Genomic DNA, 25,157 nt, shown 5'->3' with positions numbered 1-25,157 from the left:
CTTTTCACTCACCATATTTCTTTCCGTCTTCAGGTGAAAATCTGGTTTCAAAACCGGCGGATGAAGTGGAGGAACTCCAAGGAGCGAGAGCTGCTGTCGTCAGGCGGGTGCCGCGAGCAGACGCTGCCCACAAAAGCCAATCCGCACCCTGATCTCAGCGACGTGGGCAAGAAGTCCTCAGCCGAGGACGAAGAGGAGGAGTACGAGGAAGAGTTCGGAGGAAACAGAATGAAGGCAGCAGAGTCCAGTATCTCCTCTCCCTCTCTCTCCAGTAAGCACTCGGACTTCTCAGAGTCAGACGAAGAAGAAATAACAGTATCTTAATTTATTTTAAAATGAAACTATAGAGATATAACCCACCATTTGTTTTTATGAGACTGTGACCAGAATTGTAAGGAGCTCCCGTCGTGAAAAAACAATAAACAAAAAAACAGAACCCATAAATGTCACTGTTAAAAAAAAAAAAAAAAAAAGAAGAAAAAAGTTTCACTCAAGTTTGTAGCTTCATCGGTGCATGCGCACTGGGCAGGATCTGCTTCTGAGACACAGTTTGCTGTTTTTGCACAGCTTTGTTCAATTGTACAGTATTTTGTACAATTTTGTATGGAAATTTTATGCCAAGAATATTGAGTTACCTTTACCCTGACATTGAATAGAGTTGTTTATTGAAAAATGTAGCTATTTCGTTAATAATTTATATGAATTTGTTTAATAAGTATGTTGTATTATGTGCTGTATATATGTTTATTTCACATCTTTTGTACAAATACCAAATAAAAGTGTAAACGATTCCAACTCGAGTGTGCCATTGTTTGAAGAAAAATAACCGTTTGACAAAATTCAGTCATAAATAATCATTAATTTTATTGAATCACAATAACTTAAGACTAGTACAGTATTGTCAGATTTATTTCTCCGAGCCCTGGGCAGACCAGTGATGACAAACGGCATCAATCTGCTCTGATGTAGAGAGACTGTACACAAAATACTCCTTTTCAAGTACTGTAACAAATCGGCTAGAAAAAAGGTCATCAAAATGCTGCAAGATAATCAACTATTTACAAAGTTATGTTACATATAAAAAATGTACATTGCTAAGAAGGCTAAACATTCATTGAGTTTGTGAGTAATCAAATGATAGACCGGTCAAATGCTTTGACAACATCCACACCACTCGGAGCAGGCTTCACACAGACAAACAGTCTCTTTGTGCTTGCAGTAGCAGGGGATCCTTTATGAAATACACAAACACACATATGGACAAAGAACGTTGGCCACAAATCTGGTTCCATGCTGTAAGTCTCTCTGGGCAGTGCTGAGAGCCGCTCAGGGGACACGTTCGGCTTTTGGCTTCCGTTTGAAGATCAGAATGAATGTTGCATAGGATCAGTGACAAAACCACTGAACGCGACGGAAGCCGTGCTACATGACACCGGTTTTTAAACGCCTGCCTGCCCTTCACCGAGGGCAAGCTAGGGGGCTTCAGAATAAGGAATAATCACAATAGTCTTTACTTTTTAAGTCACTAAAATAATTTCAAACATTGTTTTTTTGTTGTTATTATCATTTGACCACAAGTACCTTTAATAACTTTAACCTCTGATTAATTATCTCACTATAAACAAAGCAGCATATACACTAGTCTTCACTTAATTAGTTCATCATTTTTGTTCCGACTGTTTCATTCGTCACATATCACACGTAATAAAACAGACAATAAGCACGGTGGAAAGCACAGTTAAAGGATGGGAATGAGGTATAAATTCAACACATCTTCTCAAGCTTCCCTCACCCAATCAAACCTGCGACAAGTTCTGATTTCGAGCACCAACACGCGTCTGGATTTTTTTTTTCTTTTTCCTTTATCTTTCTCGCCAGTGGTTCAAAGATATTTACACATACATGCATACAACTTAAATCTGAAAACCCAAAGCGCTGCTTAGACTCATTCGCGTCTGCTCAGTCCCTCGGCGTGGGTGATTGATATGATGAGGGGTCAACGCGGCTCCTCGACATCAGGAGGAGAGGGTCGACCCGAAGCCCTGTTAAGTTTACAGCCGTTCAGACAAATGAAGAATCAGCTAATGCACATAGTCTGTTAGAAAAGAGTAGAGTAAGGCATTTTTTTTTTGTTTTGTTTTGTTAGAACTCAGTCCAGCACCAAAAGAGATTTTTGCTACAACAGCCTGCTTGGGCCAGTGTGCATGGTGATTAAAAAAAAAAAGGATCAGAGGTGTTGCTTGTAAAGTCACACGATAAGTCACAACACAGATGGTGAAGGATATTATCTGAAAAGCCGTGGTGAATGCTGATATCCTATTTTAGTGCCCCCTCTTTGTGAAAGTCTGGGATTTTAATTGTAATTTGGACACTTGGTAACACATTTTTTTTCTTTTTTTTAATCCATGGATGGATTTCAGGATAGAAACCTTCCTGTATGTGGTTATTGAATGTGCTCTCTGAAGTATTTTTCTGAGTCCTTCATGGATCATTTTTCAACATTTGGCTTATATTTTGGGATGCACAGCTACTGGTCTCTCTGAAAAGTTTTCTTTTTTTTCCAAGCGAAATCAGCCACGCTCCAGGACGTAACATTCACTTTGGCTCGATTTATCCATCAGAAATCCACAGGCAACCTCGGCCATGGAGGCGGAGGGAGGGGACGCAGAAGGAGGCTGGTTTATCATCCATCCATCCATCTATCCACCCCACAGCAGCCTTGAGTGTTCTCAGCTGATGTTAACAGGTTCAGAGATTAGGCTCGCATCGCCATCTGCAGGCAGCTCTGGTCCACTGCAGCCATGCAGGAGCACCTTAGCCTGAAGATGAGCTGAAGCTGTGGTTCAGTGGAGGATGGAGGACTCCTGGCTGGTGCTTAAGTATACTAATGGCTGGTGATGGTAGTAATGATGATGCCTCACCAACAGGGACAGGCTGTGTGCTTTTATTCTGTCTGAAGAAGACGTCAGGCTCCTGACAGAGGAGCCAAGGGCCACATCGGTGAAAACACAAAACAAACAAACAAAAACAAAAAAAACAGCGCAGTGCAGTAGAAACCTTTGTTGCCCGTTTACAGAAATTCAGTTTTATTTCCTTTCTTTAAATATTTGGGTTACCTGCACCCAAATTAAGGTGGCTGGATTTACTCTCAACAGCAAGTCCTCCCAGAGAGAACAGTTGTTATAAAAAATGTTCTTCTAAAAACTGATCCCAGTGTTTCGTTTTTTGTTTTTTTTTGCTGGCATCACAAGGTCGACTCCAGCGACGAGTCCAGGATGTCGTCCTGGTGGCTGTTGCTGTTGGAGTCGCTGTCGTAGCTCTGCGGGCTGGACGACGTGGCAGCCTCCTTCAGACGCATCAGCATGTTCATCTGTTGGCGGAAAGAGGGAAAGAGGGGTCGTTCCAATTAATCCGTCACTAAGGTTTGGATGACACTACTCGGCTGTGCACTTAGATTATGTTACATGAGCGCACGGCTAATTGTTTGCAATGCTAAGTGATTGCTCACCAGGGGGTCTGCATCGCTGTCGCTCTGGGTTGGCTCTTTCCTGATTCCTTCTCTCGGGGCGGAGTAGCCATCGAAGCCCACATCCTCTGGGCGGAGCTGCAGCAGCGGAGGCCAGTCGCCAGGGGTGGGCGTCGCTGACCAGGGGTAAGTGTCGATCACCCAGGAAGCTGGGTCCTCCCACGCGGCTCTGCGGCCGTACAGCTGCAAAGAGGGACAGAAGATTAGTTTAGGTTCAGTTACGATTTGTTATTGAAGGAAGGAAGGCTGCACTAGAGAAGAGAAAATTAAATTGAAATGTAATGACAGCAATAGGAGCCTGTCCCAGCTGTCATCAGGCGAGTGCTCAGCTGACTGCAGTTTTTCTAGAGTACATTTTTGCTGAGTATCTTTTTTTTTGTGCCTTAATATGTAAATAATAGATGAGTTCTTTAGGGGGAGATAAACCGCAGCCTCGGTATAGAAATGTTTCCATAGCATCACTAAGTTCCTGTTTCTCTCTCGCTGATAAAAAAAAACATTTCCTCTACTGAACTCTGCCTTTCAAGCTCCGCTCGCTCTCCTCTCAGGTGTTGCATTAGCTGCTGCCTAATTAAATTAGATGCTAATTACACACAGATTAAGAATACAAATTGAATCAACTTCTATTTGATGAGTTTAACGCTGGACCTTTCATCCTCAGATTACATTCGTTACATCTGAACCGCCAGTTTTTGACAAACCGACCCTGTGATTTTTTTTTTTTTTATTACCTGCAGTCCCTCACGCACAGCCTCCAGCATGTAGGGAATGATGGAGTAATTCCAGAGATCGGTGAACCAAACCCTGGACCCCTCCACGTCCATGGGACACGACAGGAAGAGACGAGGTCCTGCGTGGCACAGAGAGCAGGGAGGTGAAACATCTGCGTCTACACTGATTTATGATCGATCTCTCTTCAGTCACTCAAAGTCCCCTTACCGATGGTGACGTCAGAGGAGCTGTGCGTCTCCAGGAAGCGGTTGAGGTGGTGCCAAACCCGCGGGATCCAGTCGATGATCTTCACCAGCTCCATGTTGCGCGTCCGGCTGCCGATCTCTGTCTCGATCAGCTTCCTCCTCAGGTAGCGGCCCAGGAAACCTTTCACCGGCTCCATGTGGTTGGCACACAGCACCCACCTGATCAAAGGACACGCAAGTATGTCAGGACCCTGAAACGTGAGTTTAATGTCCCCAGGAGAGGATCGGCTGCAGTTTACCTGAAATTGTGGTGAAGCTGCAGGTTGGGGGAAGATGACGTGGCTTGGCTCATGGTTCCGATAATGTAGGGGCTAAAGAGAGAAAAACGTCAGTGACTTCAGTTTTGTAAACATACAGCTACTAAACATTCTTAAATGTATGCTATGTTTTATTTGAGTCCTAATGCCTTGGAGGTGTGACCAGATTGTTTTACTTCCAGTGCAGAGATGGATGTGCGCTATACTGACCAGTGCTGGTAGTTGCAGTTGAAGAGGCCATTGAAGATCTCTCCCAGGGAGCTGATGTGGTGCAGGTTGTCCAGAATGACCACCAGGGGGCTGTCTGCGCCCGAGACGCTGGTGCACTGCTCAGCCAAACCCGAGAGGTACTGACGCAGCTCCTGCAGACATTAGTGTGATGTTTGAGCACTTTTCCAACCAGATAGTCATTATTATACTTACATATTCTGATATGTTAAAGTAAATGGTGTCCTTGTTACAAAATTTACAATTTTATTATATTAACAATTATTTTTAATATTTGCAAATCTTGCTACCAATGCTGTTTATTCATTTCATGTCACAACCCCTTTCTCTTACTTTAGTCTTAATAAAACACTTTGTTTTAATCTTTATATTTTATGATTTCTACCGCTTTGAAAATATCTGGATTAATCTGTATTTGTGATTCATTGGAAAGCGTTGATTAAATTAAATTAAAATGTTGAAACCACTGAAATCTTCCCATTTACCTTGCTGGACTTGTGGTCCACGTTGAAAGTGACGACGGCGTGCGGGGTCAGAGGCCGGCCCTCCAGCAGCAGCAGGTGTCGAGACAGCTGATTGGCCAGGAAGGTCTTGCCCGTGCCGCTGGGGCCCGACAGGATCACGCGCCTGTGCTCCTTCAGGAGGGAGACGTACCGCTGCAGCATCGGCTTCGGGATCAGCGTGTCGAACACCAGCGAGTCCACGTTTTCACTGCTCACACCTGGACGTGGACAAACGCACAGGTCGGTGAGAAACATGGGCATAAGAGGATGACTACAATATTTATTTATCGTGACCTAAACATGGCAAATCCTGTGAATATGACTGGTGGAACTGGGTATAATGTCATTGTTGATGTGCTGATTCTTTGTTACCTTTGAGCTGGATGTTGATGGTGTTGTCTCCCACCAGGTAGCCGCAGGGCAGCAGCTCTGGCGTGTGGGCCGCGCTGACGCCACTGGGACGATGGACCTCTCCGATGTTGTAACCCTGAACGCTGTCCGAGCTCAGGCCCAGCTGGCTCACAGGGTCCACATGGGTGATGTACTCCTGTCAGAGACGAAGCTCGTGTTTAGTGAATCACGCCTTTGTGCGAGAATGTTTTTGATGAAAGAGACGTCACTGGCGATTCGTTCCGCTGTTTATGTTTACCTTGAAAAGGCGCCGTACTACTCCGTCCAGGACGTCCCATTTGGTTTTACCGCTCACACCGATGCAACCGATCAGAAAATGGCGCGTCCGGCTCTCCTGTGATTGAAAAAAGAAGCTGCTTTCAGATACTATCGGTGAAGCAACAGCTACATTAATGATCATTGTCATTTTGCCTCACCTCTCCCCATTTGCTGTCCTCGTCCAGGCTGACGACGACCTTAACGTGTCGGCCCTCCTTCCTCATCCCTCCCTCTCCACCGGTGTCGTCCAGCAACATGTCTGAAAGGGAGGCAGAGGAAAGATTTTTTTTTCATTTCTTCATAATTTCTCCATTGCCAGTGACTAAATCTCTTCAGAAAATTGTAACCTCTAAACCAACTGAAAAAAACATGTCCTGTATGTCTTACCCAGGCTGGTGGACTCGCTGGTGGTGAGGTTGAGGCTGTGCTGGGAAAGCCCCGGACCAGGCCCTGGGTTCTGGGTTTGCGTGTGGGCGGGAGGAGAGGACGAGATGGAGACTTGAGAGCCCGTCTTGCTGCCCTGATTTTCCACCTTCAGACGGTCATTCTCTGCCTTCAGCTTCTCAATCTCCACCTACAAATGAACACAGGCAAGAAAAATAAGATGTTATTCCAAATTATTCCAAATATAAAAAGCCCTTAAATCCTGAACTTATTTCAGGAAACAGTACAGCTTTTTTTTATATGTATAATATACATGTGCAGACCTGCATGCGGTTCATGGCCTCACGGAGCTGGTCCAGCTGATGAGCCGAGCTGAGAGCTTCCAGGCGGATGTCGGTCAGTTTCATCTCCTTCTCCCTGAGCTCACTCCGCAGCTGCATCACCGTCTCGGCCTCGCTGTCCAGACACTCCGACAGCCTGCACAGAGAATTGTGTATTTTGAGCTGAGTTCCCCTTATTGCAGTGGATGAACGACCCATGCGGATTTTGAGTGGGCTGCACATACAGCGTGTTGGAATGTGTGTTCCTGAGCATGTGGCTGGAGGCTGAGGTGCCGTTGTGAGGCAGCTTGGGGGAGGATGGCAGTGACGAGTCCGTCATCTCCTCAATGTCGGAGTGGGAAGAAGCAGACTTGGGAGATTTCTTCTTGCTGAAAGCTTGTTTGAAGGAGCTCCGCAGCTGCAGCATAATAATGAAAAAAAAAACAGAAACGACATAGATGGTGAACAGGTGGGGTTCCTACAGTCAAAAAAATGGCCGTAAGGGAGAAGAGGAGAGGAGGAGTGTGTCGGGAAAGTGGCGGAAAACAGCTGTGAAAAAGTGCAAGTGAGTCACAGGAAGAAAAGGAGAAAAGGACTTATGGGTTGACTCTTATGACTGACAGCGCTACGGCTCTAAACACACACAAATGCAATATGTTGGGGTTGTGCAGCTACTGATTTACATGTTGTCATTCATTTTAATATTATATAATATATACTGAGTTATTGGTTGGGTTTAACCTCCTGAGACCCCAGTGTCCTCATATGTGGACACTGGGATTATTCCATTATTTGTATTATAAACAAGTCACCAATGTGTGACGAAATATAAAACCGTTTACTGAAATACCTGAACATGGCTCTGTAATGACAGAATTGCAAACAATAAAGTACTTGCTAATTAGCAAAAGATGTGCTAATTTGTGCACATAATATCAAACTAAAACCATTAATAAGCATAAATAAATAAGTTTGAACCTTGGCTACCACTGGATGGCAGACTAAAGTGTCCACTAATGAGGACAACGGGTTTAAATGAAGCAGAATAAGCTGCAATAAAACCTAAAACTTAACGTCCCCATATGAGGATGCAGGGTCTCAGGAGGTTAAAGAGGAAAGTCAGTGGAAAACACTTTACAGTCTTATTATTATTGCACAAATTTTGGTCGTTGAATAGAACAGATCACGGTAATTATTTTCATTACTCATTTCCTAAAAGTTTTCAGATAATTTTGAGAGAAGACGCAACCTCCTGCACTAATACTCTTCTACTGGCAGAATTTTCAGGTCGATCTGTGTGCACAAGAGCGAGCTCAAGAGTCATAAGAGCAGTTTTCAGGGAGAAGCTTTGGAGAGGAGAGGAAAGGTAGCACGGTGGCAGCAAAAGACGGTAGGAGAGGAAGAACAGGACTGAGATTAGTAACCTATAAATGCAGAGGTGCAAGGGTTAGGCTGCTTTGGTTTTATTTCACACAGCGTACCAGTCTTACCTCATAGACCTGCCACATGAAGCGAAGCAAAGGAAGACAGAGAGACAAAACAGCACATGTTCATATGGGTTCGGGTGTACGTTAATGTGTTATGGGAGGACAGAGATTAAACTACAAACCCCTACGAGACCGGAGAGGATTTTATTTGACTCCCAGGCAGCTGCCGGCTAAATCTACATCACAACCACCATGAAACGAAGACCCTTTCATGATCCATTATATACTTTCACACGCACACGCAGCCCTTATACACTTCGAATTACACACGCCGCGAGAGCAGCACCTGCGCGGAGCATGTGGGGTCTCATCTACTCAAACACTGACAGCTGGAAGCACATCCACACACATACAAAAGGAGGATCGTTTATTATTACAGTCACCTAAAGCAGGAAACACTACACAAGTCTTTAACAAAGCACCACACAGCTCTTCCTCAACGCTGGCTTTGGGATATCTGGCTTATGAGATATAACAGCCTAAAGGAAGGTGGAGAAAAAAAAAAAAACTTGCGTACGTCATCATCTCTGATTTGTCCTCCGGTGCACAAAAAAGTCTTCCAACGACACAAAGGAAAAATTAGCATCTGTTAAGTTGTATGTAAGATATTTTATTATATAACCAATAGTAAAAACACCTAAAAGCTAACATTAGGGACAATTATCCCACTTTTAACCCAACTATGCAATGTTCTTCCATCTGCAAATCACAAAACATCTTCCAACAAACTGAATCTCTAAAAATAAAAGTATTCACCTTTTCCCCAGTGAAAGATGGCTGAAGGAGAGAAACCAAAAACACCAACGCACGTGAAAATGAAGACAAACACGACAAACCGCCAATATTTCTGTGTGTCTGCTCGTTGGTAACTTATCACAGAAATCACCGGTCTTTGGATACAAAGGGCAGCATCTTACCCAGTTCTTCTTGTTCTTCTTCTTGTTTTTCGCGTCAGAGTCCAGGTTGGAGCCCACACTGGAGTGGCTGGTTGCGCTGGCGACGCTGCTGACGCTGTCGGACGAGTGCTGCCTCCTGATCCGCAGGTCTGGCTGCGGATTCTGTTGCTGATGTTGTTGTTGTGGGCTGCCATTGCTGCCGCCTGAGGAGGCACGGGACACGGAGAGTCATGTGCCAGGTATTCATCATTATCATCTGGCCATCATAATGATAAAGATCTGCTTTGAAAAGCTGTTCGTATTTATACTCAACAACAACAACAACAAAAAAAAAACAACATAATGAACTGCTTTAACCCCGGCAGAGTTTAAAGTTGTAGCTGGTTTGCAGCCGTATATTTTTTTTTAGCATTTCCACAGTATAGCCCATTTCTAAAATGCTGTTAAATTACTATTTATAAAGTATTCACAACAGTACCTGTCCGGTCCCCTTTAGGTGCCAGCTCCGGTGTGTTGATGACTCCATTAATGGCAGCCTGAGCGACAGCGTTCTGCTTCTTCAGTAGCTCGATGGTCTTTCTCAGCTCATTCAGCTCGGAGTCCTAAACAGGTAAACATGACGAGAGGCTCAAACCAACACATCATCTGCAGAGACTTTGAAAAGGGGGTTTAGCTAGTCTGTTGGAAAAGAAGAGGATCAGTTTTTACCTTCTGCTCTGCCGTCAAGGTGAGACTCTTCAGCCTGATGGTCATGTTGCCCAGACTCTGTTCAAATGCAGCCACCAGGTGAGCCTGCGGGAGAAACAATCAAGTTACGGCAACAGAAACAACAAATTTCCGAGTGAGATTCAAATCAAAATGTTCAAGAAATCTCCGTCCACCAGATGTCAGTCAAATCCTGCAACTTTATCAGGTATCTGTTGCTGAAAGGATCTGAAGAACAAAAACATGAACGACTCCGATGGCCTCACTCTTAGAAACCTCTTGAAGATAATGTGTCCACGTGAGCAGCTGGATGAGATAATCTGAGAACTGCTGATAAAACTGATTCAACCCTGAGGCTAAAACAGAAAACCCCTTCTCAACTCTCAAACTAAAAATTCAATTATTCAAGGACAAAGCCAGTCCAAGATGTTCAAGTAAACCTGATTTGCCTTCACTTTGAGAGGGGTTTGGCTAAAATAAGAGTCCATATAGTGGTAACTGACCTATCAAATCTGAAGCGGCAGATCTTAAAAGCGCTGCCACCTTTCACTATTTAATAATGTGAATAGAAACGATCTGTGGATACCTGCGGATGTGCGTGTGAGAGCTGAGTCAGATGTCGACTGATGTGTGATTCAAGCGGAGACTTTTTGCAGCAAAAAAACACTGAGCTCCTCGGCCTCGGGGGCCAGGGTGTGCTCAGATAAGTCATCATCTTTTTTTTTCTTTTTTTTTTTGTGTGTGGCTTGTAATCAAATATTTGAACAAAGCAATCCCACCCCCCCCGACTCCCCAGACTCTGCGTGTTATTCTTTCAACACACCTTGTAGCCAGGCGTCATTTCGCTTTAAATCTCCGGTCCACATCTGGGACAGTCCGTCAGCAGTGTGCTGAGACTTGACTCCCTGCAGTAATCTAACACCTCTGCCTTCCTTCTCATATCTCTGATCCGCAGTGAAAGCGCCAGCGTTCGTTGGCTCAGGCAGCGGGTTACAAGCGGTGCGTGGCGAGACTTGCGCAATCCCGAAGAAAGGCTGGCAGAAAGGATCGTGTCTAGAGATGCTTAAAGAGATTTTCTGATGGTTCTGCCAGTTGCAAAATTATACCTTCTGAGAGTTAAGAGCTACCTGCTCAGTATTAGGGAGTTCTTGCTTGTGTTTGGGTGCGTGACTGGGAGTTGACAGCCAGGTTTTTAACATCGTCTGTCTTTTGAAAAACGCCAGTCAGCCTCAGGTCATGGTTGATTGATTAAGAATAATTTGCAAAATTATTTTAGACGATAATTATTATTTTTTTTCACATTTACATTATAAGTAGAGCATGCACTTCTCTCAAAGATGAGTTTATCAGTTGTAAACTTAAACTTGCATTGATTCATCACTTTTCTTTCCTTCTTCATCTTTAATTTAATTTCTTGAATCTATTTTCTGTGCGATACCTGCCTCAACGCAAGCCTCATATACAGTAGCATATATTTGCATAATGTTGAGTTTTTCAATGCCCAAATTAGTGGGCCACATGGCCACATGTCCTCAGAAGTGTTGCGTTGTTCGCTTACGTTGGCACTCAGCTGCGTCGTCAGGGCAGAAACCTTCTCCTGGGAGGCGTCCAGCTCCCGGCGAAGCTTGCGAATCTGTGTACGTAAAAACATTTTTTTTTTTTTTTTAGAGACCTTGACATCAAAAAACACCCAGACAAAAGCAAACATACCTGCTCCATAAAAGCATGCAATGCACACATCATGAAGAACACACTGTAACGACTGAGGCTCCGAGATTGGAGCTCTGATACGTTTGGGGTTAAGAGACGAATCACGGCTAATTCATAAAAGAGCACATACAGGTGTACACAGGTGTTCACAGAGGGAACAAGAGCCTGTTACAGGCTCAGCCACAATACAGTTACATGTGTAACCAGATATAACTGCGAAAACGCCCCCGTGTTCCAACAAGTCCAGTCACTGAGCACAGAAAATTAAAGAGGGGAGAAGAGCAGTGGGCGGGCTGATGCTTACCTCTGACTGGGACTTCTCCTCGTTCTGTAAAACAAACACCAGAAGAAGAGAAAATCATTAGGCGACATACTGAATTAATTCTCAAACGCAAAGCTAAATCCCCTTCCTCACGTTCGAGTCGTCGGCTCCGCGGAGACAAGCTTTGTAAACTGTGGAGGATTTCGTCTGGTGTAATATGTCTGGAAAACAAGAGATATCCCTCCTGAAGGCATTTCGCTGAGATGTCTGTGTGTGTCTGTGTGTGTGTGTGTGCGCGCGAGAGAGTGCCTCATTGTCTTCACAGGCTGTGCGCAGAACAATAGCAGGAAAAGACAGGTAGGAAAATGCATACGGAGCGAGAGCACGCAAAACAGACTCTTGCACGAACACAACACAACACGCCCCGGGTGCTGCTGCTGCTGCACACCAAAACAGAGGAACACGCAACACCCACATTTACATGTACGCAGGCTGTAGTGGACACTGAAACTCAAACTGGAAATATGTCATATTTATAGATTGATGGAAACAGCCGATGCCAGGAAGAAGATGACGAATGCCGCGTTACTCTATGAAAATGAGAGGACAATGCTAATTAAACACCTTGTTGTACAGTGATAACTGTAGAGGCCTGTGCAGCTTTGATGGATCAGTGGACGGGCAGAAGAAGCAGAGCAGAACATCTTCCCACCTACCAGCTACTAATCACTACAACGTGTTTTAACAGCCCAATGTGTGTCTTGTGTGTGTAGCACATCTATTCTGTGGCATCACATGCTCTACTACACGACCCAAACAGGTCTGCCAGTCACAACACGGCCAGCTGATCCTAGCTACACAAACAAAGACAAAACGCAGACGTCTCACTCCGATGTAAACCCAGTGTTTTTACGCCATAAATAAAAAAAAAAGTCACTAATCAGACATGTCACCCTTAAGTTATATTTTACAAGCACACAAAGTGTGACAACGTCTGTTCTGTACAATTACACATAATACATGTATTTTAATTCCCACACACTCTATAGTCCTGCTCCTTCTCAAGCCTACCGTTTGCTGCCAGGATGTGACGGTGCCCGTCAGGGATAAAGTCGCCATCATCTTGTCTCCACTCTCCCTGCTCTGACTTCAAACCTCAAAGCAGCAGCCGCTGTCTGAGAGTTTCTCTGCTACACCTGCCCAGGTGAGCAAACCAGCCCAGAGGGAGGAGGAGCCTCACCGTGACACACTGGGATCTGATTGGCTACAACGTATGTATATGGGCTGATCTGAGTTTGCCCGTGTGACTGCAGAGAGATCATTTTCTCTTCACAACAAATGTGAAATAATAATTTTATACTTTCAGTGGAGTCATGTATACATACTGCAATATGCTGGAATAAGCCAGTACTGATATTGGTCTGTTTTAATGGACATTTTAATGGGTTAGTTTTACTTTTAGTATAAAATAAAGATGGAGATAAGGGAATGCTATGCATGAAAGATCCTGGTTGAAGCTGAAGCTTTGATTAGTGGAGGTGTGTGGCAGGGACGATAGGTCCTACGTGGGACTATATTTCCAGGTAAATATATAAACTTTGCTCTCTAGTGGATGAGTGGATTCAAAGTCTTTTCGTGAACTCACCGTGGAGTAAATGGAAGAAGTGCTGGAGACCAGGGACAGGGACGATCCGTGAACTGAAGGAACAAAAAGCACAAGCAGAGAGCGGGGATTAGAAAGTACATCTGCGCACACGTTACCCTGATTATCAACAGACCTCCCACACCGCGCCTTCACAAAACCACACGCTCCTCTCTGACCCTGCCCACCCCCAGCGCTGTCCCACTCGGCCGGCCACCTCCCCTCCCGCGCTTAATGACTTCAGCGCTACGCTCGTAAAGATAAAACTCCTGCACATTACAGACCGACTGTGGCGCAACTAATAACAGCCCAGGAATTACTCTGCTAATGACTCAGCCACTAATCGCACATCAGAGGAAGGGAAACAACGCCTGCACTGTTTCCTTCCTGGGAGCAGATCAGAAAGGATCAGCAGCGTGATGTCATCGACCGCAGATCCCGGCACATTCACTCACTCATTCGTTCATTCATTAACCTCAAAAAGAGCAGACGCTTACAGTTTACAGAGGACTCATTTTTTATCTTAACTGGGTCTAGACGGTGAGGTGTGCTGGGAGCCACATGAAAGGGGGAATATTTACATTCATGGCTGTCTGGTTTAGGTCTCAGCAATCAGTTTGCGTAGGCCATATGAGATAAGATTGTTGAACATGTACTCATCCTTGAAGTCAAATTAGTCTTTTATGGTATTAATATCATGCCGAACTAAAGTTTTCCTTCTTCTCAGCTGTGGCTATATTTTTAGAGAGTGTGTAGATCCTGGTGAATTATTCTGTTTTTTAGTTGTGAAACCTTGGATATAGTGATCTGAAAACTAATGTCTGTTAAAAAAGCATTTGATTGAAGCCGTTTTTATTCTGTGCCAACTGTTTTCTGATCATAATTTTGTTTTTTTACTTTAATCGTTCAAGAAAAAAATCCAAACATCCCCTTCTTCCAACGTCTCCTTCTTATTTATATTCAATATGAATTTATTAATAGACAGAAAATGTTAAATTTTTAATTGTTAGTCGACATAATTGGTAGGCATTTTTCACTATTTTCTGCAATTTAAGAGACAAAACAAATGTGGGCAGTTTAGTTTATAAGAAAGTTAAAATTAGGTGCATTAAAATCAAAGTACAGCCAAATTATTTAAAGGATCACTTTAACTTGTTCTTCTTGCAAGATATCATGACCTGATTTTACTATTTTCTAGCTTTTCACGTTTCAAACAAGGCATTTCTTGGAAAAGAGCCAACGTGGCTTCTGCAGCTTAAAGAAGAAGGTGAGGATACATAAAGAAAAAAAAAAAAAGGAGCAGTTTTGGGGGGAGGGGACGGGGTGACGGTGTATAGTGTTGTTGCTCTTAAAATGGACAGGTCCGACAAAGTGTTAGGTGGATGATGTGACTTTTGTCCTGTCACTCACACGTCGGTGGGGTAACTCTACACTTCAGTATCACACACACAGACACGTACTGCATGTCCTCACCGACCTACGCACACACGCAAAGAGAGAGCGCGAGGCAGAGAAAGTTGAATGTCACCATGTCTCTCTCACACCTCTCACTGTGATCCCTGTAATTACCGCCTCCGCTGAAAGGGAAACATGGAGCTTGGGAAAAAAAAAACGATGTGTTTTGAGAGGGTGGGGGTGTAATAATAATAAGTGTGTACATTTGGTGTGTGCTGTTTTAACATTTCTATAAAAGATTAGCAAGCCAAGTTGAACAGGCATGTGCTTGAGGCGTACATATTTTAAAGTAGGCCGTACAATACATGACTGACAGCTGCTTTATTCTCTAAGGCAACCACTTTCATTTGCATCATTATATAATACATGCCGTCTTTGGCCTGTCACTGATGTTTGCTTCAACAGCATCAAATGAAACTAGTAAATCAAAGTTACATCTGGATAAATGTAATGACAAAGAGGCGCGTTTATGTTTAACAAATTACTCTTACTGCTCACTCAAGGTAAGCAACAAAATGATTTTGTGCAGTTCTATATTTTATATTTGGTCGTTCTTAGAAAAAAAGACATAATTGGACATTTTTGAACAACTTCTTCATTTCCAATGGTTTTAAACCCGCGATGAAAACAGGCTTTTATCCTGAAGACGTCAAGATATGCCGAAAGGCGAGGTACAGAATCCTGTCAACACCTGGTCGGGTCGAGGACTTTTTTCAGAGGTTGAACTCATTCAAGCTGGAATCTAGATTTACCAGGTTTTTCTAAAGAACATATACGCAGATGTTTTCCCTCAGGTGAGTTTTCAAAACCAGTTTCAGTGTCACTGGAATTGATCTCCATCGTTTGGTTGTTTGACTCCGGCCCCCTTTTCCTCTGTATTTCTTTCACTGTGCAGGTCAGAACCGGCCTCGGGGTTGATTCACACTGATCAGCTACGTTCCCCTGATTGACCTTGCTTCAACTTTTTGGATAAACCGGTTGGTTACGCAGATAAATGGAGACGGAAACAGTTTTTTGTCATCATGAAAAGGCTGCGCACTTGCAAACATGACTTGTGGCTGCATTACGCTGCGGTTAACTGTTTACATTGTGGTTTACTCTAGGGGCTGTGGAGACTCCTGTGCATGGAGTCTGCATGCTGGTGGGAAAAGCACCGCTGGGTACTTTTACCCAATAAACAAGCTTATGAAAGAAACAAAGCTGAAACAAAGCTGATTATGGATTTCTGAAGGGGATGAAGAGGCGCGGTTGTAATCCGCCCTAATGTTCTCTAAGCAAATGGAATAATAATTCTTTTGGCATGAGGATGTGAAATGAGGACGGTGGAGGCTTACACCGACGGAGGCATGCGCGTCTCGAAAAGGGTTTTGTTAAACATTTTGTCATATATCTGAGGAACACATGGCCGGGACTCACACAGAGACACAGAATATCTCCCTCTTGTCTCATCTTACCTTCTTCGAAGCCGTCCCTGAAGGATCCTGATCGGCTCATGGTGCGCGTCTTCTCGTCGAGCGACATGCACGAGTTCCTAAGTCGGTTGTCGCCGCAAGGGTCAAACGGGGCGTCCTGATTGCTCAGGCTGTTGTTGCGCAGGCTCGCCATGTTGATCTGAGCTGCTGAGGTTGGGCTCGATGCTGTTAAGAATGATACGATATATGGCATGACATAAGGATCATGTGGCCACTGCAATGTCACAAAGCCTAAAGGAAAATCTTCAGACTGCTCTTTTTGTATGACTAAAACCCAAAGACATAAAAATTACAGAAAAAGTAGCAGCTCCTCACATTTAAAAGGCTGAAATCTGATAATGTTTGACAGTAATTGAGAATAATCAGAGTTATAAGTGTATCTTTATACCTTCCATCTCTTATATTTTCAGCTATTTTGGAACTACCCTTAGCTTGAAATCTTAAACTCAACCCTTTCTCAGTCTATAAATAAACCTCAGGTAAAAATAAATAAACAAATAAAGTGGGGTGCTGGTGGTGTGTGGCGTACCGAGCTGTGCGAAATTGAAGCGAGTGCCGGATGGCGACGTGAGGCTGGAGCCGGGGGAGAACGGGGAGTTGCTGGCCGAGTCCTGCAGCCCGCTGGTGGAGTGCGAGCGCAGCCAGTCACGGGCCTCCTCATGGCTCCGCAGCTGCGGCGACGGGCCATACCTGCAGGAAGTCAAAGGAAATGTCAGAGTGGGGGAGAAGACGCGAAACAGGAAGGTGCTGCACAGATCGATCTGGATTGAGATTTTTTTTTTTTTTCACAATCAGTATGGTGGATTTATTTTTTTTTTAGCCGTCAGATAGAAGCTGGGATTTAACACTGGATGAATCAAATGCTGCAACAAAACATTACAACAGTCAGCAAACATGAACTGATTTTCAGCTGTGAGCAACAGAAACAGGTGAAAGAAGAAAAAAAAAAGCAGAGAAGAAGCCAAAGAAAATTCGACCCCCGACATCAAACCCAGCCGCAGCATAACCACAGTGATCGCTCGGCACAGAGACAGTGACATACCTCTCCACAGAAGCACAACACAACAACACATGTGCCAAACGTAAACTTTGAAAGTACTTAAAAAGCCTTGAAGAGTGAATATGGACGCAGGAAAACAAAAGGAGGACAAGAGACAAGTCGGCGAATCAGTGTGCAAAAGCTCAACATATGCCCAGCGGGGGAGTGAATTCAGTACCTGAGTCCCTTCTTTGGCAGAGTGTTTCTACCACAGTGTGGCCCGCTGTGGGAGAGAAACACTTCAGAAGAGGAAAACAAAGGAAGGCAGGAGGCAAGGAAACATGTGGCTGCATTTGAAAAAAAAAAAACAACCCAATATAACTCTAACCTTCAAAGCTGTTTTACCAGCCAATTGTACGTCTATAATACATTTTTGTTCTTTTTCTGAGCTTAGAAATAATTGTTTCTGTGCTAAAATAAAAGATAGAATTAAGAATATTGCATGTGAATACAGAATATTCTTGCATCTTTTATTTGTCTTGTGGTACAGGCTGACATCTTTATTTTTATTTGTAGGAAAAAGTAATTTTTGCATTAGAAAATGAAACATACACATCCTATACTGGTGCTAGTAACAGGATTCAAACACAAGGTGGCAGCATATGAATAGTCATTACGGAGTGGGCTCACCACAGAACGAAAACACTGAAGCTGCCAGCATCCACACACACACACACACACACACACACACACACCTTGCACGTACACCCATTCACTTACCCAGACGTTTCCATTCAAACATGAGCTAGAGGTCCTAAAAATAACCACAAACTACCACACAGAGCGACACGCTTTACACGAGAACCAGGAAATGCAACAGACTACCACACAAAGAGACTCTCTTGAGGGTTTCGATGTGGTGCTCTCTGTGTGACAGCTGGTGGTGGTTTACTAGGAACCTCCACAGCTGCTCCACCAGAAACCTAACAGCGCACACAGGTACATTTACCTGTCCTGCTTCCGAGGCAGCGTGTTTCGGCTGAATAAAGGGCTAGCGGATGGGGAGGAGAGGGGACTGAAGGAAGACAGGAAGGAGAACGCACAACAGACACAGAGAAAGAAAAATTTAGAGGGTAAAGTAGACGAAGAGATCCTTCAGAACAGAAATCAGCTGCGAGACTCTTCAGCGCTGAAGCTAATGAGGACACCCAGCGAGGAGGGTGACGTCGTAGCCTCAAAGCTTTCGACACCAGATGCTGTTAAGTTCCCCCCCGAGACATTCCTGTCACATTACACAGTCAGCATGCCAGGATGGAATCTGCTACAATGACCACAATTACTGCATAATCAGCCCACGACACCATGGGACTTTGTTCCTCGACTGGAGTGCAGGCAGGACAACAAGCAACAAAGTGATAACCTCACCAAGAAGGACGTTCTTTACACCATCTCAGCTCTGGATTTGTTCAAGTTAATTTAATAAAATACAATTAGAAACAAAAGCCCTGCAAAGTATGTCATCTTCAAATGTTGAATTTAGGACAACTAGACAATATTTACCCTTGAACAGTGATTAAGTATTAAAACAGCACCTTGTAAGTTCTGAAAGAATAAACTGAAAATTCAGTCTTTTATATATGAAAATTGTAACTTTCTGGGTTCTGCTGCTGCAGTTTAACTTGGTATTTTATGACGACTAGTAGCTTAAGGTGGTTACTGTAAGCTCATGTAACATTTCATTCTTTAATCTTCATTCATTCAGTAGAAACTCAGTAGAAGTCATAGGAATCATAGCTGAAACTACAAAGATTAAACCCAAACCAGTGCAATATTACCATGACATCTTTAAAGTCACATTTATTACCAGACTCTACATTTATGGAATTATGAACAGAAAACGATCCTCAAGACCCCTCACCTCTCTGACATGCCGGTCTTGACGCTGCCGGTGCGTCCCAGGGCGGACAGGGTGTCCTCCCTGTGGGTCCCGTGGTTGACCCCTCCTCCGGCGCTGCCCAGGCTCATGTCGATGGACTCGCTGCTGGTGTGCATGCTGCTGACAGAAGGGAAGCCCATGCTGCCCGTCCCGCCGTGCCCGCCCAGCGTGCCCTCCCGGCTCGGCACGGAGGAGCCGCTGAAGGTGGTTCCCCACGTCAGGCTGTTAGAGGGGCCGGTGGAGGAGTAGACCGAACCAGGGCTGGAGGCCTGTGGACGGACGAAGGTTTTGAAATGAAAAGTCAACCCATCAGTACTCCTGAAGTAACTCATTTGTTTCCAAAGGCTCAGTCGCTGTGTGTGCCGTGAAAACATCCATTGGTTGCAGCCCTGATAAATGTAGAAACTGTATGCGCTTCACATTTGTTTGAGGTTCAAGTTAACTGGATATTAAGAGATTTGAACTTAAGTCTACAGTTTGTAAAGACACAACTGCTACTTTAAAAAACAATCCCATATGTGTCACGTCATGATTCATAGCTAGTCTGATAACACCTTATGAATCATGTGAGAACACGATGGAGAGGTCATGACTGAGCATGCTCACTCTTCTCTGCTCCGTGGCAGTGTGTAGCTTTACAGTCAGTCAAACAACTGCCTACATGCCCTTTATATTTTTTTTTTCTTCAAAGAATACGCCGTAATTGTGACATTAGGAAGGTGTGATCTAAATCCTCCTTGTGTTCGTACCAAAGCCTCTGTGAAAACCTTCGCCCACGTGCTTACAAATACATACGTTTGGAGCATAACAATTTAAAACCTGACTGGCTGGTTTGACGGCTGCAAGGAGGAGAGCGGCAACTGACCGCAAACTGTGAGCTCAAAGTGAAGGCCGACTTTCACATGCAGTACCAAGTGTTACCATCTTAAAGAATATTCTGGATGGGACATGAAGTCAGGGCATCACAAAATGTACAAATTAATGTCTGTTCAAAATGTCACTACAATCCCTTCATTAGTTGCTGGAATGAACACGGTCAGACTAATCCAAATGCAACTCCAAAAATAAGCTCCAAAAAAACAACATGCTTTCTCCGTTTCCACGGTAACTGGTGAGCGGTGGGCAGTTGCAGAATGGTTACAGCTCAAAATAACCATCGAATAAGTGACTGCTCCCAAAACACAGTAAAAAATAAACCAGGCTACTTCAAGAAATACAAAACAGATTTGTGGGATATGAGAATAAACAAAAACGTTGGCTACTACAGCGATGTCACTCGTTATAATGTAACGGTGTAATTAATGAAGGGTTTCCATGGAGAATAATGGAGCAATGATCATCCAGGCGATTGTGATCGAGTTAGCTCACTGAAGCTCTCTTCTTTATTGACTCACCTGCTCGCTGCCCATCGTCCCCGTCCCCGAGCCCAGCGCTCTGCCTCCATACATGGGGCTGCTGGTCTCGCTGTCCCCGGCTCCCAGCCCTCCGTCGGGGGACTCCAGCACCGTGGCCACGTGGTTCATGGTAGCGTGGGGGTTGGAGATCACAGTGGAGTTCTTCATGTTTTCAGCCGTAGTGACCGGAGCCTGTTTACTGGGCTTGCCACCGAATAACCTGAGGTAAGTGGGGGGAAAAAAAGAGGTTAACTGGGGCAGAAGTGCTCAGCAGAGAGGAATAAAGGACGCGCCACATTGTCCCGACATCATCATAAATCATAATAGCCAATAACAGAGGAATAATCTCCACAGAAAGAGATCAACAACATTAAAAAGGAGTTGTTTGTTGTTGCCTCGCCCCTTTTAATTAAGATGCGCGCTGCCATCATGTACTGGCTTTGAGATAAAGGGAAGGAAAATGTTCTACATAGTCACTAAGACTCATGCTATAAGAACTCTGAAATTCAAGGCTGCTTGGGTTCAGAGTGTTAAACTGTCTTGAGTGTTTCCATTCATTGTCCCACAGGACAAAAGCTCCAGTATTACTCTCAACTCTCCGTGACACAAGACATACAGTAGCAGGTCTGTAGTCAGTGAAGGTAGAGTCGGCACTCAAATCCGACTTAAAGCCACCGCACGTGCACACACACACACACACACACAAACTCTCTCCTTGTTCAGTGCTAATCCTGGGTTACAGTTAAATGGCAGGCTGTGATGAGTGGAGTCGCGGTGGGCAATAATAGCAGAACAGTCTCTTTGAAGAGTTATCACTCCCTCACATTAATGAGGGCAGAGCGCTGAGGTAAGACTCAGATCCCATTACCCTGCACCACACCCTCCCACCCCCCACACACACACACACTGCCAAGGCTGAGGCTTGGCAACTGATCAGCCCCAGCTCAAGGCCTGCATTCACAATGGCCCGATTTAACCTCATGGAGACTGTGTGTGTTTGTGTGTGTGTGTGTGTGTGTGTGAGAGAGAAAGAGAGAGAGAGGGAGAAACAAGCCCACACGTGTGATCCTTACTCACCGCTGGTTATCATTTACTGTGACTGTATGATTACTGCCTTTTAAAATGGTCTTCTATGTGTGCGCTGGATGGGTGTAAAGTCAAGCCCATACAAGAGAGGCCCCACTCAGAGAGGCTCCTCAGTTAGCCGTCAGTATGTCTGCAGGATTACCGACAACACAAATGATGGTCTATAGGTATGTACCTGCGTAGCGTTGGTGAAGAGACCTGCTGTCTTCCCGTCAGAGGCACCGTGGCTGCTCCTCCACCCTGCAGCCCAACCCCACTCCTGAGGTTGTCAATCTCGGAGACACCTTTCTCCCGGTCCGTCTGATTGGCCAGCAGGGCTCCAGAGCCGTTGGCCTTGGCCAGGCCGACCGAGTTTTTCCCGTGCGAGGTCACGGAGAGCACGGCCGCCTCGATGCTGCTGGTGGAGGAGCGGTTTCCGTTGCGGGCCGCTGCCCCGGAGCGGCTGGGCCTCGGCAGGCTGCGGTACTGCAGCGTGGAGCGGGCGCTCAGGGGGAGGAAGCCGTCGTCGTGGTGACCCAGCGCGGAGCCTCCATCCTGCGCGCCAGACTTCAGCCCGCGCGCTCCAGATTTCGGCATCTTTCCCAGCGTGGCCGAGCCGCTGGTGATGGTGGCGCCGCTGGCGGTTACCATGGTGACCATCCCTTGCTTCTTGAAGCCGAAGGTGCTGGTTGGGGTGCGTGAGGTGAGGGCGTGCGTCTGGGAGTGTGGGTCTGAGACGGTGTGCGTGAGCGTGGTCGGAGTGCGGCCGGCGGGGAGTGACTGTTTTTTCGCCTCATCGCCGCTGCTGCGTCCGGCGTCCGAGGGTGAGCGGTGAAGGCCGTTAGAGCGAGGAGAGAGACGTCCCTTTTCCGACACCTTGACGTCATCTGTTTTAGCTGCAGAGAGAGAGAGACACCCAGGTTACTTTTCATCCACTTCATTTGTCCTGAAGCATCTCAGCTCATTCTAGACTAAAGGGTTAGGGGTTAACCCAAACCGAAGTCACAACAAAGAAATTAAATTTACAGAATTTAAGCTGTGTTGTATATCCACTAAATGAAAACTGCTGTTTTCTGTTGAAGCAGGACCGCTGTTCCAAATGTTGGGGAAGCAGATGCAACAAACCGTTAACACTAATCTAATTTTAGTAACAAAACCCAGAAAAAGTGTGTTCACCAGCTGCACAGCACAGAGCGCTGCACTAATACTTAACATAGGAAGTAACTTTTATCTTAAGTCCCTAAAAGAATCCAACTGCTTTAAAGTGTAATTTGATATGTTTTCGGGGAATTCATTTAAGAAGTAAGGAGAAAAGGAATTAAGTGATAAATAGAACTAGACGATCTAACAAACAAATTTCTGTAGAAAGTCTGTGTTACCTGAACTGTGGCCCTTGAGGCCGACTGAACCCGTGGAGCCCGTGCTACTGGTGCTTTTGGTCCGGGGGGACGTCACCCCCACCTGAGTGCTCATGCCCCTTCTCCAGGAGCCTGTGTGGGACACGGAGGGGGTCTTCCTCCCAGAGCCGCCCTTGTCAGACTCATCGGAGATGTCGGAGGGGTTCCGGCGACTCCATTTGGAGCCCGACTCCATCCTAACCCCGCTGTCTGACCCGCCGTCTGGCCTCTTCACCTCGTCTCCTGACCAAGCCTGCTGCACCGCTGTGGATGCCGAGTGCTTCTCCGCATCTGTCACAGGCTGAGCAAACACACACGTACACACACAGAAAAGGGTCAGATTTACTGCGGCTTTTTACGAGGCGTTGCCAAGTGGCTGTAGAAGGCACTCCACTTTATGGCCACAAGCATCATGGTTCTTCTTTATGCTACCAGCATCCATAGCGCCATCACCTGAGCAGCATGTCAGGTAAATAGTTCACTGCTATGTTTATTGAGAAAAATGTCTTAATAGTGTTTTTATATTAATAATATAAAGTAAAAGTACTTAATAAAGCATTTAACATGTACGATTTTGTAAGTTTGCCTTCAGTAGTCTTTTTAGTGTTCAACCTTTTATCAAATCCTGAAGTCCTAAAAAAGGTTTTACTATTTAAAATGATAATATTAGAGATCACCATAGCCTTTATTTGACTAACGCACTAAATTACAGATGCTTGCAAAGTGACGACAGCTTTTAAGTTGATTCTGCGGTTGTCCAGACAACACTACATAAACGCAGCTCTGTTCACAGACCTTAAGAAATACAGCGCAGACAATGAGTGATTGCCAGAGGACAGATGAGGCCGACATTATTAATGTGGGCTGCGTTGGACTGCTGTACTGAGAGAAGGACTCCTTTGTACGCTTTTTTTTTCTTCTTTTTTCTTTATTCGGCACCTCAACCTTTGCAGAATTAATAGACTCAAGTCACGACTGGCTCCACATCAGACACAATATACCGTACGTGTGACAGTGGTATCGTCTGAGCAATCAACTTCCTGAACTTTAGTGGCTCTTAATTGGCGTATAATGATTTCAAGACGCCGTAAGAGTCACATCATTCAAATGTATAAAAGATCATTGTTAAAACACTTTTTTTCCTTCATTAATTTAATATTTCTTCAGTTCTCTTTTGTAACACATTGATTGCAAAAGCTGCCTTCATATATAACTTAAAATTTAAGTAGAGTACATGATTTATGGGTGTAATTTAGTTGCTAGGTAGCTAAAAAAACAGTTTGCATCCTCAAATAACACTTCAAATGTACTTTTGGCGTTTCCATATGATTAAAAATGAGAAGTATGTAGCCTTGAAGCCAGCCCTGGAGTGGCTGCAATGGGAACTGATTACTGACAAAAAAAAAAAAAATAATAAAAAAATAAATCAACTGGGCCAATCAAATTGTTTGAATGGTTCAATTTGTTTACAACAAAATGTTAGTTATTGGTTGTACTATACACTTGCAAGCTAAGTTTTTTCCTTCTTTTTTTTTTTTTTTTTTTTTTTTTTCTCAGTATAAACACACCCCATAATTATATTCCAATTACATGTTACCAACCTCATTAGTCTAGACAAGTTTTAAAAATGTGATCTGGTGGTGTCAGCAAATTCCCACTTCAAAAGGTGATAACATCACAAAGTGATTTTTTTCTCTAGGACACTGCGAGGCCAAATCAAAGGTACTAAAGTGTATCCTTAACAACATCAGTCATGTCCGTAGACTAGAGTTTATATGAAAAAGCTTGTGATGCGTAGCCCTGATACCAAAACTTAACTTTGAAAACTCTGTAAAGACGCAGGAATCTATGCAAATGGAAACAGTGACTAAACAGCCTCAAACAATGAAATTA

At 44.6% G+C, this 25,157-nt stretch overlaps 2 protein-coding genes across 11 annotated transcripts in view; one reads left to right on the top strand and one right to left on the bottom strand.

Moving 5' to 3' along the window:
• dbx1a (developing brain homeobox 1a) overlaps positions 1 to 486 on the top strand; it is a 37,050-nt gene extending 36,564 nt beyond the window's left edge. The window contains exon 5 of the mRNA XM_047579875.1: positions 34 to 486. Within this exon, the coding sequence (XP_047435831.1) occupies positions 34 to 324 (291 nt within the window). The 3' untranslated portion in view covers positions 325 to 486. The remainder of the gene's footprint in view (positions 1 to 33) is intronic.
• Positions 487 to 839: 353 nt separating this feature from the next.
• Positions 840 to 25,157, bottom strand: part of nav2a (neuron navigator 2a) — a 192,271-nt gene continuing 167,953 nt past the window's right edge. For 3 of the 10 annotated variants that reach the window (XM_047579868.1, XM_047579862.1, XM_047579864.1), the window contains 28 exons: positions 23,247 to 23,565; positions 22,064 to 22,763; positions 20,803 to 21,022; positions 19,391 to 19,677; positions 18,482 to 18,547; positions 17,711 to 17,755; positions 17,023 to 17,183; positions 16,476 to 16,658; positions 13,570 to 13,622; positions 11,967 to 11,990; positions 11,511 to 11,585; positions 9,956 to 10,039; positions 9,726 to 9,849; positions 9,269 to 9,450; positions 8,355 to 8,363; positions 7,110 to 7,282; positions 6,868 to 7,021; positions 6,548 to 6,734; positions 6,319 to 6,419; positions 6,141 to 6,236; positions 5,864 to 6,038; positions 5,474 to 5,709; positions 4,971 to 5,122; positions 4,743 to 4,814; positions 4,466 to 4,662; positions 4,258 to 4,376; positions 3,509 to 3,709; positions 840 to 3,370 (listed from right to left, as the gene is read on the bottom strand). In XM_047579868.1, coding sequence (XP_047435824.1) covers positions 3,245 to 3,370; positions 3,509 to 3,709; positions 4,258 to 4,376; positions 4,466 to 4,662; positions 4,743 to 4,814; positions 4,971 to 5,122; positions 5,474 to 5,709; positions 5,864 to 6,038; positions 6,141 to 6,236; positions 6,319 to 6,419; positions 6,548 to 6,734; positions 6,868 to 7,021; positions 7,110 to 7,282; positions 8,355 to 8,363; positions 9,269 to 9,450; positions 9,726 to 9,849; positions 9,956 to 10,039; positions 11,511 to 11,585; positions 11,967 to 11,990; positions 13,570 to 13,622; positions 16,476 to 16,658; positions 17,023 to 17,183; positions 17,711 to 17,755; positions 18,482 to 18,547; positions 19,391 to 19,677; positions 20,803 to 21,022; positions 22,064 to 22,763; positions 23,247 to 23,565 — 4,521 coding nt within the window. In that variant the 3' untranslated portion in view covers positions 840 to 3,244. The remainder of the gene's footprint in view (positions 3,371 to 3,508; positions 3,710 to 4,257; positions 4,377 to 4,465; positions 4,663 to 4,742; positions 4,815 to 4,970; positions 5,123 to 5,473; positions 5,710 to 5,863; positions 6,039 to 6,140; positions 6,237 to 6,318; positions 6,420 to 6,547; positions 6,735 to 6,867; positions 7,022 to 7,109; positions 7,283 to 8,354; positions 8,364 to 9,268; positions 9,451 to 9,725; positions 9,850 to 9,955; positions 10,040 to 11,510; positions 11,586 to 11,966; positions 11,991 to 13,569; positions 13,623 to 16,475; positions 16,659 to 17,022; positions 17,184 to 17,710; positions 17,756 to 18,481; positions 18,548 to 19,390; positions 19,678 to 20,802; positions 21,023 to 22,063; positions 22,764 to 23,246; positions 23,566 to 25,157) is intronic. The other 7 variants (XM_047579867.1, XM_047579863.1, XM_047579870.1 and 4 more) reach the window with 5 other exon arrangements.

The sequence above is a fragment of the Mugil cephalus genome, chromosome 3 (genome assembly GCF_022458985.1).
Source record: "Mugil cephalus isolate CIBA_MC_2020 chromosome 3, CIBA_Mcephalus_1.1, whole genome shotgun sequence".
Taxonomy (NCBI): Eukaryota; Metazoa; Chordata; class Actinopteri; order Mugiliformes; family Mugilidae; genus Mugil; species Mugil cephalus.
This window is presented reverse-complemented; position numbering and strand designations above follow the sequence as displayed.